Below are 19,568 nucleotides of genomic sequence, written 5' to 3' on the forward strand. Positions count from 1 at the left end.
AACCAACTATGTCTTTACTGCGTCAAATGAATACACAATATGCCACACGTTAAGCCGAAAAAAAAATGCAGTTTTGGCCAAAGCATCAAAGTGTTAGATGATGTTATCATGCAAATTCAGCCTCCATGATTTATCATTTATCATTAAACATTCGGTTTGACCAAATCGGCAAACCACCTGTGTATTTACTGCGTCCAATGAATACACAACATCACTGCATACCACGAAAACAAAGAGAGCTTGGGCCTCAAATTGAATGAAAATAAATGACAACTTAAATTACCAGCACCTCTGTTCATGGTGGCCCCATTTTCTGTTTGGCTACATCATGCATTTATGCCTACCAGGAATCAAGCAAGACTTGTTACAGTAAACAGAAAAAGGCGCAGGCAAAAACCAGGTGCAATTTTACCACACCACTACTGGCACCAATAGAAGTTTAAGCACCTTCTCTATAATTTTATAACAATGCACACTTCAAGCACTTTCTATCTCCTCTCAAACTAGTGAGCGTGCTGAAAGTTATGCAGGGAGGGGGATGAAAAGGAAGCAAGAAGATGCGTCCTGCCAGCGTACGTGATAACCTTGGTCTTTTCTGTCATAATTTCTTGGAACGCAAGGCTCACATTCAGTGTGAACGCAAACATGTGCACAGGCATGTGGCAGCATCGCGCAGCAGCCACATTAACTATGCAGCTCACGATGCTCAAATCAACCAACAGCTATGAACTTTGAGTATATGGCACAGTAATTTGGGTATGCGGCATTATTTGCACTAAAAAGAGGAAGCAATTTTCAGCTGAATTAGTGAATTAATTGTACATTTCAGACCGCTTGCAATGCTATAATGTGTGGCTCGCTGTTCTAGAAAGCCTCGACTACCGATCAGCATTGTTTCCTGACAATACAGGGGCACAACAGCCGAAATTGAATTTGGAGCAATTTTGGAGCAGCAAAGTGTTACTTTTGGAGCACTAAAATCCAAACTTGGAGCAGTACAAAAAAGAAGGCTTACATTAAGAAAATAAAACAAAAATATGTACCAATCATTCAATATCACCTAAATCGTGCAGGGTTGACATAAGCACGACTATTTTAACAAAAGCAGTATTTTGAACCACCCCACTGTGTAAACGATAACCAGTCCACATCAGCATTTGTTGCGCCTGTCAAATCTTCTGACAGACTCTGGGAATTCAAATGCAGATTAGCCAAGCTGGCAACCTTGAAATTCGGGAAATTCTTAAAACTGTGACGAGTAGGAGACACAAGGAGGGAGGGGGGAAACTTGCACACAGTTTTGTTCATTTTCTAGGGCTGCATAAATCTCACACACTCCTCCAAATGATTGCCAGTAACTTTTTTGACGTCAGCGATCATAACAGCACTCACATTTATATGCCGCATACACGCAAGGGTATCAAAATGGGCTGTCTTTCGTGACAAGTGCAAACAGTTCCTTCTAAACTTCAATAAGCTTTTTAGCAGTGCACTGATATCCTGTGGTGAAAGTAGCTTAAACAGCATTTCGCACAAGATGAAATAAACGCTACCCCCCACCCGTTCATTTTTTTCTTTCTTTTTAGTTCGGTGAGGTTCAGGGCACAACTTTGCTCGCTTGCAAGGCACATTCTACCAGAAAAGGTAACAATGGCGCACACTCATTGGCCAGGCTACAGCACCAGATATTTATCTGCAGGACAATGCGACATGAAGACAGAAAAATATTTTATGTGCCATTTCTATGTTTTATGTACAGCACGTCGACTTAGTTCGTGCACAGAAAAGATGCTATACGCCTCCAGCTTTAGTAGCTAACATGCCTTAGCAGTGTTTGCAGACTAGAAAATTCAAATTTACTGCGAAGCACTGGCGGCCACAGCAACACATTTTTGTCCTGAAGTTGTGTCGTCCCGTCGATAGGTATTCCCTGTGGTCATTGGACTGAAGGGCACGTGACGTTGTTGCTTTACGAGATCACTCACGTCTTGCAAGTGTCCTCACCTAATGAGTACATATTTTACACTATAGTTAAGAGTCTGCATGCTTGGATTGGACTTATCGATCACGCAAACTGCAGGTAGACAAAACGGCCTTCATTTCTCGTTGAAATTAGCGCAACTGAGATAGCTTTGAGGCTGGTCAGGTATTTTGGCACAGTGTGGCGCAATTACTGCAAATTTCATAGTTTTTCGCTCACCTTGGTACGAAAATTGGTTGTATCAAATTGGCACAACTGTGTTACAGGGCTCCTTTAATTTTAAGATAACACAGTTGATTAGCATATATACGTGCAAAATTTGCACACTTTTTTTTGCTATTTTGGGTCTCTCACAAGGGGGTGCGCAAAGTAGGTGGGAATTTCGCGAATTTATGCGATAAAATGTGCAATAGTCTTAATGCGCGCAGCATATACATATACACTAAAAATAATAAATTGAAGCACAAACAAAATGTACTTGTTTATTACGTTAAACAGAATCAGCACGTACTTTAAATAGTCAGATCCCGTCACGGGCGGCCTAGTCGGAATCACTGAAGTTTCGATTGAGAAATATCGTGGTGGCCGTTATCACCACCCTTCCGAAGCGCATCATCCTCAGTTTTGTCGATTGCGTTCAAATGCCCCACTTTATTGATCTCGACAGTGCTGGGCACAACTAGGTCCCATGACATGGCGATACCTAAGGACCTAAACATTCGCATATAATTTAAAAGGCCTTCTTCAACCGCAGAAAACTTGTATTAGCAAGCGCGCACTCTGCTTCCTCTCGTACCGATCTAGCCGATCGTAACGTTGAAGTTTAACGCTGAAGCCTCTGTGGCGGCACGGTTCCAGTTTTCTTCGGCAAACTTCACAACACTGAGCTTGAATTTTGCAGTATATATATAATTAACATAGGCCATCGCAAGAGAATAGTAAAATGCGACGAACAGATGCGAAACCCAAATTTACGAAATCAAACAAGCCTGCGCTGCAACGCGGACGCAGAGAAAGAGTGGAACAGTTGACGCACAGGCGCTTCCACGACTCCAATGCAGAAAGTTGTCCATGCCGTGACGCCAGCGTACGTTCTACAAGTACAGATCATAGAGATAGGGTGAGAGAGGCAAACGCTCGAGTAGTTTCAGTGGGTACGGTGATCTAGAGACCCTAGTTTCGGGCAAGTCCTCGCAATAAGGGTCTTCACACTCGCAGCCCCTTTTATTGCATTCACCTGTTCGGCGAGGCGCACGCCAGTTCAAGGCATCAGCAAATAAAAGTCTTTTCGTACGCACGTCGGTTAGCAGAGCCGGCTTGGGTGGGTCGGGGAGTGTAAAATACACGAGTAATTTTTTTTTTTCTCGTAGAGCTGGCAAAATATTAGGGGATGAGCAAATTATGCAAGGGCGCACATTATGCGAGTAAATACGGTATATATTGAGGTCAACTACAAAAGGTGTTCAATGGGCCGAAAGTTACGAGAGGTTAAATACTTTATTATATCAAAAATTTAGTCACACTGAAGTTAATTATTGAAGGTTTACCGTATTTACGCGCATACTTTGCACCCTCACATAATTTTTGCACCCGTAATATTTTGCCAGCTTTTTGGAAAAAAATATTCACTCGCATATTTCAAGTTCCCCAACCGCACGAGCCATCTCGCCGGCATGCACACCTTTGGACCTTTGATGCTTTGGCCGGGTGCATGCCTCCCTGAGCAGACGAGCGCAGTCAAACAGGCTGCGAGTGCCAAGCCCCTCTTTCGGAGCATTTCCCCCTGAACTAGGGTCCCTAGAATACCGCACCCGAACACAAACCTGTTGACGAGTCGCCGGAACTGCTCTAGCGTTTGCCTCCGGGAGGCATACTTCCAAATCTCTACCACCGTGTGGACGTACTATTTCTCCATCAGAGGCGTACAAGGGACTGCCACGACAACTGCTCCCCTCGTTCTCTGCGTCCGCGCTGTAACGCACGCTTGGTTGATTTCGGAAGTTTAGGTTTCGCCATCCAACCAACGCGTTTTGATGCTTCCCTTGCGAAGTGCTACAGTAATTATGTATAGGGCGAAATAGAAACTCGCTGTCGTAAATTTCGCCGAAGAAAACTGGAAGCGTGTCGCCACAAAGTACTTCGATGGGACGTACTTCAACGTGACGACCGACGCGATTAGTACACGAGAAAACTTATGAATGCTGTGCTTGCTAGTTTCCTGCCATTTAAGAAGGCCTTTTCAATTATGTGCGGATGCTTAGTTCTTCCGGTATCGCCGTGTTGTTGGACCTAGTTTCTCCCAGCATTGTCGAAAGAGCTTCAAGAAAATGGGGCGTTCGAACGCGCTCGACGGAACCAAGGACGATGCACTTCGGGAGGACGGCGGCAGCAGTTGCAACGATGATTCCCAATCAGACTTTGCGATCAGCGATTCCCGATAAAACTTGCGCGACCGGTTCTGACTGTTTAAAGTACATGCTAATTCTTTCAATATTAACAAGTACACTTCGTTTGTGCTCCACTTCATTTCTTTTTTCTAATGTATGCACTGTGCACGTTCGAACTGTGACACAATATTTTGTATGGGCTCGCGAAAAAAGTGCGCAAATTATGCGAGTGAATACGATAGCTTTATAACAAACTGTACCACAATCCTGTCTTGTCTGATATATATTTATGTTTGACTATTCTGTAGAACAATGGAAACAGCCTTCTTTAAAATAAGCAGCCCCACAGTTTTCATATGTACCTTCCGCACTCTCTAAACTGCTTCCAGGGACTTCTACGCAATCATCGCAACAAATGTACTCCCTACAAAACTGCCACAGTTAAGACTATCTTGATATGCACAGCAGAGCCTGCGACAATAATGCTAGCTGAACAAAAAAGATTATTTCAAGAGCCTGTCAACTCCCATGCTTACAGCCTCGTAGGGTGCACGTTGGCTTCTTTTGCGAAGTTACTATGCAGAACCAACAAATTATTCAGCCCACACCTAGACCTGTACCATGGCATTACGCGGTGCCCAGTGCACAGCGTTACGGGCATGAAAGGGCAGATCATGTCCCTCGAGGAAGCAACAATTGAGCAGCGTGCAGAACCCTAAAGGAACTTTCACCAAATGTGCATGGCAGACATGGCCCTACAAACTAAACAGAAGAAAAGTCCTGGACTGGCATAACTTACTCATTCCTACCCTCGAATCTTTCAAACAAGGTCAGTGATAGAAGTGAGTTTTTACTTTTTTGGAGCATACTTTGGAGCAGAAAAAGTACTGCTTTGGAGCAGACATAAGAGTTTTCAGAGCAAAAAAAAACTATTCTGGAGCAGCTATTGGTGTTTTAGGAGCAGATACTAAATTTGCCATACCTTAACTGGAGTTCAGAGGGTTATCGAAGCATCTCAAATATATTTATTTTGAAATATACTTAACAGTCAATAATCAATGTAAATTGCATGAAGCAAACAATGGCAGGTTGTCAAAAATGTGCTGTAAAATGAGCTATAATTTAAAATACTAGTATTTTGTGGCAGAAATCAATACCGGAAAAGGTGAGCACCACATTTTATAAGTAACTACAGTTCCATATATAATAACTGTTGCCAAATAAGCAGTAGGTAATCACTATAAGATAAAATAAATCCTGCTCATATTCACATTTCACCACACTAGCCTGCACATCTGATTGAGAGAAAAAATAACGCAGCCAAATGAGCTACATGCTTAATATGCCAGTTCTTGTATAAATGAGATCAAAGCTGATAATGCTGCACACTAGTAGCACACTGGGATGATAGTACACAGATTCTTTTCAGTTTCTTTAGGACTTACCAAGTCGATCAGACAGTAAAATTTAGTCATTCTCATTCTCCCAGTGTCATTTCGGAGCAGGTTTGGAGAACTTTACTAACAAAAATTACCATTTGGAACAGCATGAAGCATTTTTTTGCAGCAGTTTGGAGCAACTGGAGCAGCATTTTTATCACTGCAAGGTACACTCAAAACGGTACACAGACACCTGCCTATGGTACGATGCAGAACCCAGGCTGGCCCATATAATGTGGGAATGTAAGGTCGAATCACACAATGTTGATTGATTGATTTGTGGGGTTTAACGTCCCAAAACCACTATTTGATTATGAGAGACGCCGAATCACACAATGTCAAGAATCACACAATGTCAAGTGACCTTTTCTGAGAGACACAAACTCTGCACGGCAGTGGGAGGCACTGCTTGCAAGTGAGGTCAGTGAGAGCCAACTGGCCCTACAGATCAAGCTCAGCAAGTCAGTCTAGACTGAAGGGCCCGACCCAGACCTGACCATATCCATCAAATAAAATTATTCCTCCTGCTCCTCTCAACTCTTTCTGTATGCTAAAACAACCTGCAGTAACTATAAATAACAAGCTAACATGTCTTGTTAGACTTTTATGGCACATCTTAAGGTTTATTTTGTTATTATTATGGTAGAATTATTATAAGGATTATAAAATGAATCCAGGCATTTCGTAATGATAAAAAAAGGGCTCATGGCATTACAAATAAGTTTATAAAGTTGCACATAGAGAACTTTACACGTTTCAAGCCAGTAATACAAGCGAGTAAACTTGCATAAGACGATTGAACTCACCCATAGAAATCATCCCTGCGGCTATCACTTTTCCGCCCACCTCTGGAAAGGTGGTGAGAAGAAGGTGGTGGCATTGAAGGCCGTACATAAGGAGGACTCATGCCCCGAGAAGTTGGAGGCGCACTTGCCCCATAGAAGTCATTTTCTTTGTCAACCTACACATGCAGAAGCCTACAGCTCATTATGTTTTAAGCAACAGCAAATGAAATAAGAACACAAAGAAAGTGACATCCAGCATTCTGCACATATGAAAGTGTGGACTACCACATCTATATAGTGATGCATAATTAAACTTATATGCTCCTAATTTCTACTCATTCTTGTACATGAACTTCAAAGTCAAAAACCTCATCAACCTCAGCTCACGCAAAAGCATAGCTCTCCCTTCTTGAAGGGAGAGCTATGCTTTGCTTCTTGAAGGGAGAGCTATGCAAGCAGTGCTGATTGGGCTAGCATGAAGCACATCAACTTAAGTGCATACAATGATAACAGAATTCTCACTGTGAAATGTTTTGTCCCCCCAATGCCTGCTTCAGCTATTTTACTTTCACAAACAGTCCATGTGCTCAACACAGCATAACAATTTTAAAAATGGTAAATAACCTTTGGGCATAAACTTTAGTAACATATATGCTGCTCACAGCGATGCTGTTGTTACCGTATTTACTGACGTAATCCTCCCACTCGCATAATTCTCGCACCCCCCACATCGCCCAAGAAAAGTACGATTTTTTTTTTTCCTCGAGTAATTATCGCACCCCCGAAAACTGCCGCAATAATGTCATCTGCTCGTTCCAGCCGCTGATGATGATAGCGTGCGCCATCTCTTAAGCATCAAGCGTACTATTGCACGGAGATTCAATCCAATCCAAGCCAAGCCAAAGTGGCCAGTGCTTGTTGCGGCGCGTTTTGTTTGTTGTGTCGGTAATCTTGGCACGTTATGGGGCGATACTGAAGCTACACGGCTGCTTCAAGTTGCAAGTGATGGATCATGCACTAAACAACGGCAACAGGGCCGCCGGTAGGCCCTTCGGAGCCTAAGAGTTTTGTGTTCGCTATCGGTGACGGCAGCTGAAAGCCACCCAGACGCGTTGGGCCTGCCGTGTGCCTAAAACTGGGATTGATGATAAACTTTATTTCTTCAGAAGGAAACTGCGGACGATTCTGTTAAATAGCCATCAGCCCAATACTGACGTCCTACGCTTACCTTTTGAGGGCTCCTGTCGAGCAACGAACGTAGCCGCTACGCCTGCAAAGCCCACAAGCTTTGCGTGTGATATTCTAATTCTCGACTATTTGCTTCCACTTTTTGTTTCTCAAATAAATCTTGTCTTGTGTTGAACCTCTGCTTTCATTGTTGAGGTAAGTTCTAATTAGTACTTCTTAAAGCTTGCTGCAAGTTGCTGGTGTGAAAATCCCGATTTGCTGCCTCTTTCTTTTTCTTTTTCGCTCTCTACGTTTTTGTGGAAAGTTTTCCCCACGTAATTCTCGCACCCCCCCAACTTTGCATCGGTTTTCCGGCAAAAAAAAAAAAGTGTGAGGATTATGCGAGTAAATACCGTATATTCCTGTTCAGTATGTTTTTTTGTTTGCTTTTTTAGTGCACAACATCCATACGATAAGTCTTTTAAACACAGCTTCCCCTTTGAACAGAGCAATATTGACATACTGTATCAACTTTAAAGGGCATTGGATCAAATGCAGCAAAAAAAATATGGGCTTTGAGATGCAATACACTTGCTTCAGCTGCACATGTAAAGGCCACTTAAGGAATTATAGTGACATTTCTGCAGTATTACAGCCAGCCAAGCAAGCAACTGGTGGCCATTGCTTTATTACTATGGGAAATCAAAACACATGGCAGCTCAAAGCTTTAAAACAGTGACATGCTCATAGTAAATCATTTGAGAACACAAGAACTGAGACACGTGCTCTGAACTATCAATGGATACGACAACAACAGTGAACTCAGTGAGAAATTATTTCTCTTTAAAGTGAATGATTGAAAAGATGACAGAATGCAGTCAAAACCTTGAAGACACTTTCAATAAATTATACCATGTCACAACAAAAAAAAGTCACATGTGAGGGTGCTAACATACAAATGTGATACTAGATAACATTCACTTGTGATGCAGTAAAATGCACATTAACATAAATAGGGGTATAATCATATCTTATGCCCCAATAAATTAAGGTGGTAAGCTTCTGCAATACTGATGTAATCATTGGTAAAATGGTGCATCACAGAATGCCTAGACCTAGGCGCATCAGCCTCTTGCTCATCTGATACGAAAGTTAATATCCATATAGGGACAGTCATTAAGCACCAGTGCAATTTATATTTTACCACCTAATATGTCTTGTACCATTGAACTGTGTGCATAAGCTTGAGCAAAATGCGTATGCAATTATATATAGACAGTACGTTCTACAGCACAACACACATGCAACTGCACATAATGTATGTACACAAAATGAGAGTTCACCATAAATACAAAATGAAGAACTTGTGTTATAACCTACTGCTTAAAGCAGTTGGTTTCTGTTCTGCATAAAACGATCTTTTTGAAAGGAAAAAAAACAAGGGTGCTCTAAAGGGCCAGTTGGTACATGATACTGCAGTGAACAGTGCGAAAACAGAACTGAAATGGAGGAAAAGACAACACAACGATTGATGAACAACTATGCACTAGTTTATTAGGATGTAAAATATATTCTGAAAGTGAGATTTAAAAAGAAGCAAAAAGAAACAAAAAATATTGACTGTCACAAGGTGACAGTGAAAAAATGAATGTTCACAAGTCAGGATATAACAATGTAACTTGACAAAATTTTTTTCTTTTTTGAAGAACTTGATTGAGGGTTCACTGACAGATGTGTTTTCTTTCATCCTGATCTGAAAAGCCTCAATCTTGCGCTCAAGCCAATTTCGGTGAAACTCAAGTGTTTCACGAGTTTCGTAAGTGCAATGTTCTCAGGAGTGCACTGAAGAGGTCCTGTTTCCATTAATTACAAGAAAGCTGCGGAGCCCAAAAACTGCGGTTGAAATGCACCAAATATATGATTGAACTTCCGTGTGCCTTGGCAATTAATCTACTGAGAGCGAGCTTTTCAGGAAAAAAGACTAAGAAACGCACAGCACAGGAATAACAACAACAAAAGATAACCATGTTGATTCCTTAGTCCACGACCTAAGCCACACACTAAAGAAAATCTTAAGCAAAGCAGGCTCCCCGTAAACTTGGTCACTTGTGCGAGCAAGTCAACGCTGATGAAACGAAGGATTGCAAATAATATATCAGGAAACACGGGACAAATGACATTGAATGCGTAGATAAGGTAGTGTACGATATTCCTCTGTTGTGTGGCCATTCCTATATGGGACAAACCGGGCACTGCTTGAATGACAGTATTGGAGAACATGCCCGTAAATATCAAGTCCTAAACTAACTGCACGTTGACAGCACATTGTCCCCTATGTGGCTGCGCTCCTTTCTTCAACATATGTGAGGTCATACCAAGGCACCAAAACCAGAATGAGTGAGAAATCAAGGAAGATTTCCAGATCAAGAAGAAAAGAAATGTGAGTGTTAAACTAACCCTCAATCACTCTTCAGGAAAAAGAGATAAAGTTTTTGTCAAGTTGTGATATTGTGACTAATGGCGGACATTTCATCACTGTGATCACATGACAGTTCATGTTTTTTTACTTTTTGCTTCTTCTTAGCTCGTTTTCCTTATATAATTTTCATAGGATTAAACTTGCACACAGTTGTTCAACACCTGTGTTGTTTTTTTCTCCATTTCAGTTCCGTTTTTTGCTGCTCACTACAGTAACAGCAAAATGCCTCATACATCAGCATTGAAGAATGGCTAAATCTTGGTAACAGCACAGGTTTCACAAGAACTAGCTGGAAATTCTATGGTTCCATGCTAGTTACACAAAATGAGGCAGTAAACAAAGCCTACATCGGGCAGGAACCAGAAGTTTTTCAAGACTGTGCACTTTTTATATATTCGTACAGACATACGAGTCACACCTCGAAAGCTCCAATTTCAATTTGAAGAAAGTGGCTCCCACAAAAGAATGCACACTATATGAATTCACGTAGAAATAATCACTATATTAGCTCACCTTAAGTTTTCCAATCTCATACAGCTGTTTGAAAATCAGCAACATTACATTTAGTGCCACCTTCGATGCTTAGCCAGCTACATTTTCCAAATACCTCACACCAAAATATCTATGCAGCAACATTATTACCAGCTGGCTACAAAAAAAAAAAAAAAAATGTGACGAAAAAAAAGTGAACAATTAGGAGCCATTAAAAACACCATAATCATCACACATGGCAAGATTCTCAAAGCTGATTTGCATGCACAAGCATAAAAAAAATACTTTCAGCGAACAAGTCTGCTCGCTGTATTTATGTACGCTAACTGCCCTTTTGTTTAAGTAATGTCTACTCTTGAAGACTGTGGCGTATTTGCCTTTCAGCTAAAGATAAACTTCTCACTTCTCTTGCTACAAAAAGCTTCAAAAGCAGTAGAAAACATAATACAATAACCCCAAAATATCAATTTATTAATTATCCTTGTAAGTCTCACTCTGGTGGCCAAAGAAGGGTGTGCCATCGTAATTCTGAATCATCATAAGAGCTAACAGCATGAAAAAAATATAGTGCCTATCCTGGATATTTTTCAAGCTTAAAGGTGGTTGAAAGATAGCTCTATATATAGACAATATGAAATAGTATCTGATGTTTACAGTGAAATGCTGCCCGTTTCAAAAACAAATTTCTGAAGTAAACTCACTCTCACAGATTACTTCCATATCAAACCAACCAAGTTTGTTTATGCACACGAAAGCCACCAGTTGACTGATAACACATCACAATAGTCCAATATGCTACAGAACTCACTTGAAGCACATGCTTCTACAATATAGATAATGATGAGCCACCACTGAATGGCAAACTCTTGTATGAATTTTCTATAGTTAGTCGGACGTTCATCTTACTATAATGTTCATGCCACAATATCAATTATGACAACTAAATCTAACAACTCAGTGTACATGCACTAAGGAAAAGAAATGTCTGCAATGTGAGAACAATACTATGCAGCCTACTGCACCATCTACGTACCACGTAGTACACTGGGCCATTCACACAGTAGAGGCAGCAGTTTTCCAGCCTTCTCTGCACTGCCTAACTCTAAATCATTCATAAACTCCCTCACTGACAACAGGATGTCTACTTATAAACATTACATATTGAAAATTAAATGTATTTACAGCTTTGACATTTCATCACACTGAAAAGCAAGGAAATCTTTAGTACATAATTAGAAACAGACTATTCAAACCATTTTTACTTTTCAGCTGATAGAATGCCAGTTCTTACGCTAAGCTTTAGGAATTCACGTTCTATTGAAACAACAGCAGTCCCAGTATCTTAAGAGCCAATTTCAATGAGTGTGGTGCAGCTGTACAGTCCAAACACAGCTTCCAAGTCTAATTAAAGCTCTCTTGCAGAAAGGCTACATCACAAGGTAGCACACTGAATTTCTAAAGACCTCCCAGGCTACTGTTTTGTTTGTAATGATAAAGAGCTCTTTAACTAAAATAATTTTTATTAACACCATGTGTTAGGGATACCCACTCTTGGAACACCAGAAAACACTGCCATTCATGAACTGATGTACTCTTTTGTATTAATATTCCAGTTCAACCAAGGTAGTTACCATCCAAGACAGGTAAGCATGCCATCACATACCTGTCGAAGCCTCTACGATGCAAAGTTTCAATAGTAATTTAATACAAGAAATCAACCAGCATCACAATGGCTAGCAATCGCTTCAAAGAATTGGCAATCTGGCCAACAGTTTGTACAACAGAATGTCCACATTTTTTTTAAACAAATAGTTGATACATAACTTGCAATTGTGCATAATATACACAACTTGGCAACCTATTGAAACAAGGCAAGCCTTACACTCATTGTAAAATGCCTTGCTCACTCATTTCAAGGCACTAAACTGCTATTAAAAATATTTAGAGTTTAACACTCTTGAAAAAAAGAGAAAAAAAAATGCACAAACATGTTATTAGATGAGAACACAAACAATTATTTTTGATCGAGTTCATAGGCAGGGGTTCTTGCCAAGCTATGTTTTAGGGAATATGGCAGCATGAGACCCAAGCCTTATTTGCATGAGTTGGTACAACAAAAGAAGAATTTGCTACAGAATAACCATCATAGTGTTGTGTGCGGTCTCAAGTTCCAGGTGACATCATCTTTTTGTCACTGCAGTGGTGTTGTACTCAAAACTGAATGGGACCCGAGAAGTAGGAGGAGACATCACGTTTCGCACCATGTAAGAGGCCTTGGTGAATGCGAGGTCGACAATGCATGTGCTATACGATGTTGCAATGACCTTAAGTGGAGCTATCGATGACTGCAGCACACATATGGCAGGGAACAATGGACTACTCAGCACGCTCTGGTTATCCCCTACCACCACTGCATCTCATTCTCATTAACACAGCACAAGCAGAATTTTTTTTCCCTCATGAATCCTACTGTCTTCTCCTGCCACTTGCTGGCGGCGCTACCTCTACAAAGGTTGAAGGCCAACTGATATTACAGTATTTATATGGTGGATTCACTGACAATGGCCCACTCCATTAGAATCGGGACTTCTCATTCTATTGCAGCCTCTCGTAATCGGAGGGTGCAAGTAGCTGTGGCCATCGGAGAGAAAAGGACCTCTTAATTTTTGCACCGCAGTACCAAGAATGACGCTGCTGCCTCAGCAACATTTTTTGGAAGGGAAGGGCGGTCACAAAAAAATGAAATGAAAACAGCCCAGAGGGGATAATGGTGGCCCTCAAAATACAGTGCCCCGACTCCCTTGTTAGAAAAGCACATTGTCAGCAACAGTGGCAGCCAGTTAGGATGAAAGAGGTCATGTGCTTTCTGGAAAGATTTTGTTGACACCCTGCAGGCATGCGTTTTTCACTACCCCAGCCAAGTAACACCTTCACGTTAAAACCTCGACTAGCATTAAATTAAGGGATAGAAAGCAACATTTCATTTCACTTCACGAGACGAGATCTCGCCTTCCAATCTGCAGTCAGGAACTTCATCCAAATTGGCCAACAGCACGGCCACGTTACTGCTATTGGCACATTGACCATTACGTGGCAGTCTCGGCCCGTCACTGGCATTACCTTTGTGGCATGTGTGTTCAAAATGAACACCTGACTCCAGTTGCAATATTTTATTCCAAGGCTGTATGAAGACCTCTGCTAATGATATCCAATTCATGCTGTACTGCACAGGCCTACTTAATTATATGCCAGAAAATTTCTTAATTACATCAATTTATGCACAGTGTGAAAGGGCAAGGGCAAAGACAGAGATGAGGCTTGACACATACGAGCGCTCACAACAGTATTTTATTTTGTAAACAAGCAACCACATATATAGCTAAAAACCCATGACACAACACATATGCACCCGTCTGCACAGATTTCTAATTATGACACAAGTAACGGTTACAATATCATATAAGAAACATAAGTGAATATGTAAAAAAAAAGGAAGACTATAACTTGCAAATAGCAGAGCAAACAAAAAAGAAAAGCTTTTGGGAAAAAATTTCAATCGAAGAGCTTCTTAGAAAAGCTACTTTTCTCACACAATCAAGCCAAGTGATTCTGTCTAAAATCTTACTTAAATTTTGAAAACTTGCAAAGTATCACAAAACTTTCTGCAGCCATACGAAGGTGTCTACCAAATAAAAATTTCTAAATTCCCCGACTTTTCCAGGTTTTCCATGATGATTAAAAGAAAATTTCATGACTGCCACGTATGCATGGTAAACTCTGTGCACTGGAAACAAAAACCCTCAAGTGGTAAAAAAAATCATGCGCTCCATATAACTAAACATATTTACCAGATCCACTCAAAATGTTCCAAGTACGTGCCGTATATTTGAAAAAAATATGTATATCTGGCCAAAATAAAACCCCTGAGCCAGGCAGTGAGCAAGTCAACTATTTGATGTTGGGAATACCCAGGAAGCAAATACACAAGTTAAAAGTAACCGCAGATGAAAGTTTGAAGGAGCCTGCGATAGTTGACATAGCAGTCAACACTGCTACGAAACAAAGTGGTGCCATCTCGCGACATCCGTGTAAAATGAAGACACAGGAGCCTGCCTGGTTCTGCCACTAGAGTATAATCTAGTTTACTGTAATGGCTGTGGCCCACACCGCTTAGGATGTGGATTGGATTGAATTAGAACGACCTCAACTGCTGTATTTACTGACTCAACTATTTAGGGTGTGGGTTAGATTAGATCTGATTCGACCTGCATTGCTGTATTTACTATTGATTTACGTCTCCCCCTAATTTGCGCAACTCTAAAATGTATTTTTCAGCAAAAATATAATAATAATATCAATTGAATACCACTCGCGTATTCTGTGTACATTGCCTTGAGAACTGGTAACAACAATGTTCCAAGAACAGAGCCGTACTGCAAAATTTTCTCAGACGAGCACATGCATGTTTGTATTTTATGTCTCTGAGCTCTGACACTTGAAGTGCAACGAAAGTCTTCGAATGGCTGCAATGAAAGCTGGGGACAGTATTCAAGGTGCCAAAGTTTGAATTTGTGGTGGCAAGAAGGAAACTGTGAAGGTGCTACAGCTTGCTCGATTTCACACATGCCTCACGAATGTCAGCACGTTACCTTGATTTACATACTCTGCTGTGGTTGTGACACTGAAAAATAATTGCATTTACACAATCTCACGAAACTGAAATGAGAATTTTAGTAGAAGTTATCCAAGTGCTACTCTTGAAACACGAGCTACGAAAAATAGGTGTGTAGGTAAGAACATTTGCTGTTGCATCATCAATAATAATAATAATAATAATAATAATAATAATAATAATAACAAAGACATGAGAAGCCCGGCAAGCTTCTACTAATGCAGTTCTAGCCTAGACAAACAAGACTGCCTTCAAGCTGAGCCGAAATCGTGGCCTAGACAAACATGCATAAATTTACTGATGTGAGTAATGTAGTGATTCGAAAGCCAGATATCCTGTGTGATATGTAGAAGCAACAGATATTAAAATAGATGATGTACAAACATGAAAGCTAAAGAATGCTTTAGCCAATGTGAAGGACAAGTTGCCGAGTAGAAATTTTTTTTGTCTTATTTATGCCGTAGGCTGCCACAATCATGACAAACAGTACATCTGTGAAACTGGCGATTTCAAGAAAAGACTTAAACATCACGCCACGAAACAACGCGTTGCCTTGACTGGCCTCGCTGAACACGCGGAATCTATATACTATCAAATAGACTTGTTAAACGCGTGTGCTCTGGACAAAGAAAAAACCTGCATCTACCCACAGCGGAGACTCAAGAAAATTCGTCATGGAGTGGTGGGGGTATCGCGTGAAATGTTGCATAATTGGGTAAGGTTTGGGAATGCTTAATTGTTATTTCGTCTTTATTATTCATATTTATTGACTGAAGGAGAAGCGTTGCCTTTAACGAGTGGTGGGGCACTGATGTTGGGTTGTGCCCCACTACTGGTTGAAGGTACTGTTGCTTCCATCGCATCTACTCGAGTCAAGCAAAGCGACAAATCAAGCGAAAGCCAAGACGCCTTTCACTTAATTCCAAACACCCGATCCAGTGCCTACATATACGGGGTGATCAGTGAACGGTTGTGCAGCGCAAGCAGTCTGTTTTTACTAACAGACGCTGCCTGCGTGGCCTTGCGAGGGGAGAGAGGTGGAGGGGAGCAACAGTTGGCACGAGACGCGAGCATGCGCAGTAGGAGTGTAGACACCAACCCCGACGCCGAAACTGCGAGTAGGTGCGACTATAAAATGCTCTACATTTAAAAGAAGCTTGCATCATGCCTGCACTTGGAATCCAGATTTAAAAGACAGTACATACGCTGAACAGGAGTGATGGGACGCTTCTGACAATGTACTCTCGCTGCTTACGTCACACGTATTTTAGTACGCTGTGCCTTTTTTATACCTTTTATTGTAAACAAGGCTCCCTCTCATACTGGGTGCTGAAACATCAGTTAAATTTCTGTTATATGGGTAGGTGTATACGTTCAAATTTACAGCATGAGGCAAGAGTTAAGCACTCTCTCTCTCTTTTTTTTTTTTTTTTCACATGCCTTCTAGCAGCTCACTGGAGTTGCAGCTGAAAGAGCGACTTTTCGATCTTTTATAAATGGTATTGCTTATTTTTGTGACGGTTGCACAGAACTGCTGTCTGTTTTCATAACTTGGCCAGGTTTTTCAGAAATTTCCTGACTTTTCCAGAATGGTCCAAATTCCTTGACTTGGTTGGTAGACACCCTGCACATCAAGTATGGCTCAGCACACTTTTATAAGGTACAGATTTTTGTAAATTGATCGCACACAGGGTTCATAGCACCTGAGAAGTGAAATTCAAGGGTTTTCAAGGACTTTCAAGGACCTAACGAATACTTTTCAAGGACCTAAAACAACACTTGTGACCCCCATAAATGACATCACTTTTTACAGTACAGCGTAAAAATTTGTACTTCATTTCACAGAAGCAAAACTAAGTATATTTGAGCAATCATTTTCTAGCCAACAAAGACATAACATTATTTATCAGCTCTATCTTTTCTGTTTATCACAGGCTTCAAAGACTATTTTTATGGTTTGCTTGATAAATTAACACATATTGCATCACCAATTTAAGACATTGGACACAGACACACCCACATGAACAAAAGACCCTTTTTTGGCAGTGGACTAGAGATTTAAGTTCATGAAGGTTTCCTTTCTCCTTCTCATCCACTTCTGCAAGTCTTTTCTTTTGCTGTTTTTCTCAGACTGTTGGACTTCACTATAAAAAAGATGTCACTTGTAGCTGCTGCCCGTTCAGCGTAGGTGTCAGCGATTGTTTCTTCCAAGCTTTCGCTTCCTTACTTTGATACTGTGAATTTCCTCAATGTGACTTCTCTTTGATACCTTTGCCTGCTTGTTCGCTTGTTTTTTCATCTCTTCCAAGTAGGCCTGATAGCGACTTTGTGCAGCTGAGACAGATTTACGCAATTCCTTTGTTATTGCAATGTTCATGACACCACCAGCCTTGCTTACTGCATCACAGATGATTCGCTGCGACACATGTGAGATCTCCTTCAAGTTTTCAACAGATACCTGTCGGTTGACACTATAACCTCTTTCAACAGAGGCCTGTCCACGCCTAAAGACTAGAAGGTCATACAACCTTCTACAGGTGCATATACGACGAACTGCTATCAGTCTTTAGCCTCTCAAGATAAAATTTGCCCAGACTAGTAGAGTGTTTTTCAAACTGCCGTAGGTTGGGCTTTTTCTTCTGCAGAAGTTCAGCGTATTCACCAAGCACCGCATCGCGCTCATGCTCATCTAATTGACCAACTGCTTTGAGTGCGTCTAGGACTTTCCTAAAGCTTGTAAGACACACATCGGGCTTTGAGGCCATTTGACGGCGGTCGAACAAAGAAAGGCTCCTAACCAGCCGATTTGCCACTGGGCTCTTCTCGAGAATTTTTTTTGTTGTAGCTAAAAGGAACTGTTTGCATTCTACTCAAAAAGCAAATACTTTTTGGCGCTCACCTTTGCAGCCTTGATTATTTGTCCAGCAGCATGCCAAATGTCCACCTTTTCAGCAGACACATGGTTATTTGGGTCTGCAAGGTCTATTTTGAGTATGCTCATCAATCCTGCTGAAGCTGTCAGCACAGCGCATTTCTTGAACCTCGTGAGGAGTTGCCTCACGAGACTTTCCAGATCCTTTTTCAGAAAGAAGATCAGCAGTTCGTCCAGCTGGTACTCAGTGAGGAATGGCTTTAGAATCATTGCAATTGCTAGTGCAAACTTAAGTTTGGACAAAAGCAGTGGGTCCTGGCAAAAAGCAGATATCTGTGTGCACGATCCACACCTGGGAATCTCCACATCTCTTCTTTTTGTAGATTCCACATACTTCTTCATATCATCCCACAGTGCAATGGCACATTCAATTACAGCAACATTCTCAACCCAGTGATGTGGAGCAAAGTTCAGGGGGAATGTCTCTTGACTTGTGACAGAAGGTAAAATCTTCTTCATGTGCTGGCACATCATGGAACATGGCACTGAGGTTTGACAAAAGATTTTCTATGCCCCACTTGCTGGCAGCAACACCCGCCCTGTAAGCATTATGAACAGTGTGAAGTCCGCAGGTGTCGAAGTTCAAACATTGAACTTGATTTTTCAGCAGCTAATCCTGAATTCCCCTAAAACATTTCAGGTTTATATTGGGGCCATCTATGGACAGCTGGACAGGTTTCTCCAGCGGCAAATCTGTCAATGTACCACCTATAGGTTTTTCCTGCGGTCAAATGTCCCATGAAAACCGACGCGTCGTTACACGCCCTGGCATCATGCTCCAGAAGCGCAAGTGGATGTCCACCTGTTTCTACTGTAAGTAGTCGTTCGAGGACTCGTCGAAAAGAATACTGTATGCATCTGACTGCCCTACTTCACGTTTCAAGATGAAGAGCCACATGAAAATGCCTTAGCGATGCTGCTATTCGGGAACACGTTCCAGTGTGGAACGATGACTTGTACGAATAGTGGGCCGTCACCATCTTCAGGGTCCGCAGTATCTTCGCGTCGGTCACATACTCGTGCGCTTGGCAGATGCTGTTCACATTGCAGGACGATGGAACTGGCTCTACGCGTTGCTCAATGATGGTTGGCACCACGAACGCACTCAAGTTACCATGGGCTGTAGTCGCTTTTGTGTTCTCTATGTGTTTCATGCTCTTCATGTGACTTTTAAGGGCAGACTCCCCCATTGATGACACGTCGAAGCTCTTTTTACATAACGTACACTTTGCCT

The 19,568-nt window shown here is 41.4% G+C and overlaps 1 protein-coding gene across 15 annotated transcripts in view; it reads right to left on the minus strand.

The window, feature by feature from the left end:
- Positions 1–19,568, minus strand: part of LOC119177004 (uncharacterized) — a 282,220-nt gene that overhangs the window by 86,676 nt on the left and 175,976 nt on the right. For all 15 annotated transcript variants that reach the window (XM_075877943.1, XM_037428340.2, XM_075877938.1 and 12 more), the window contains one exon: positions 6,614–6,768. In XM_075877943.1, coding sequence (XP_075734058.1) covers positions 6,614–6,768 — 155 coding nt within the window. The remainder of the gene's footprint in view (positions 1–6,613; positions 6,769–19,568) is intronic.

This window comes from Rhipicephalus microplus, chromosome X, assembly GCF_043290135.1.
Source record: "Rhipicephalus microplus isolate Deutch F79 chromosome X, USDA_Rmic, whole genome shotgun sequence".
Classification (NCBI taxonomy): Eukaryota; Metazoa; Arthropoda; class Arachnida; order Ixodida; family Ixodidae; genus Rhipicephalus; species Rhipicephalus microplus.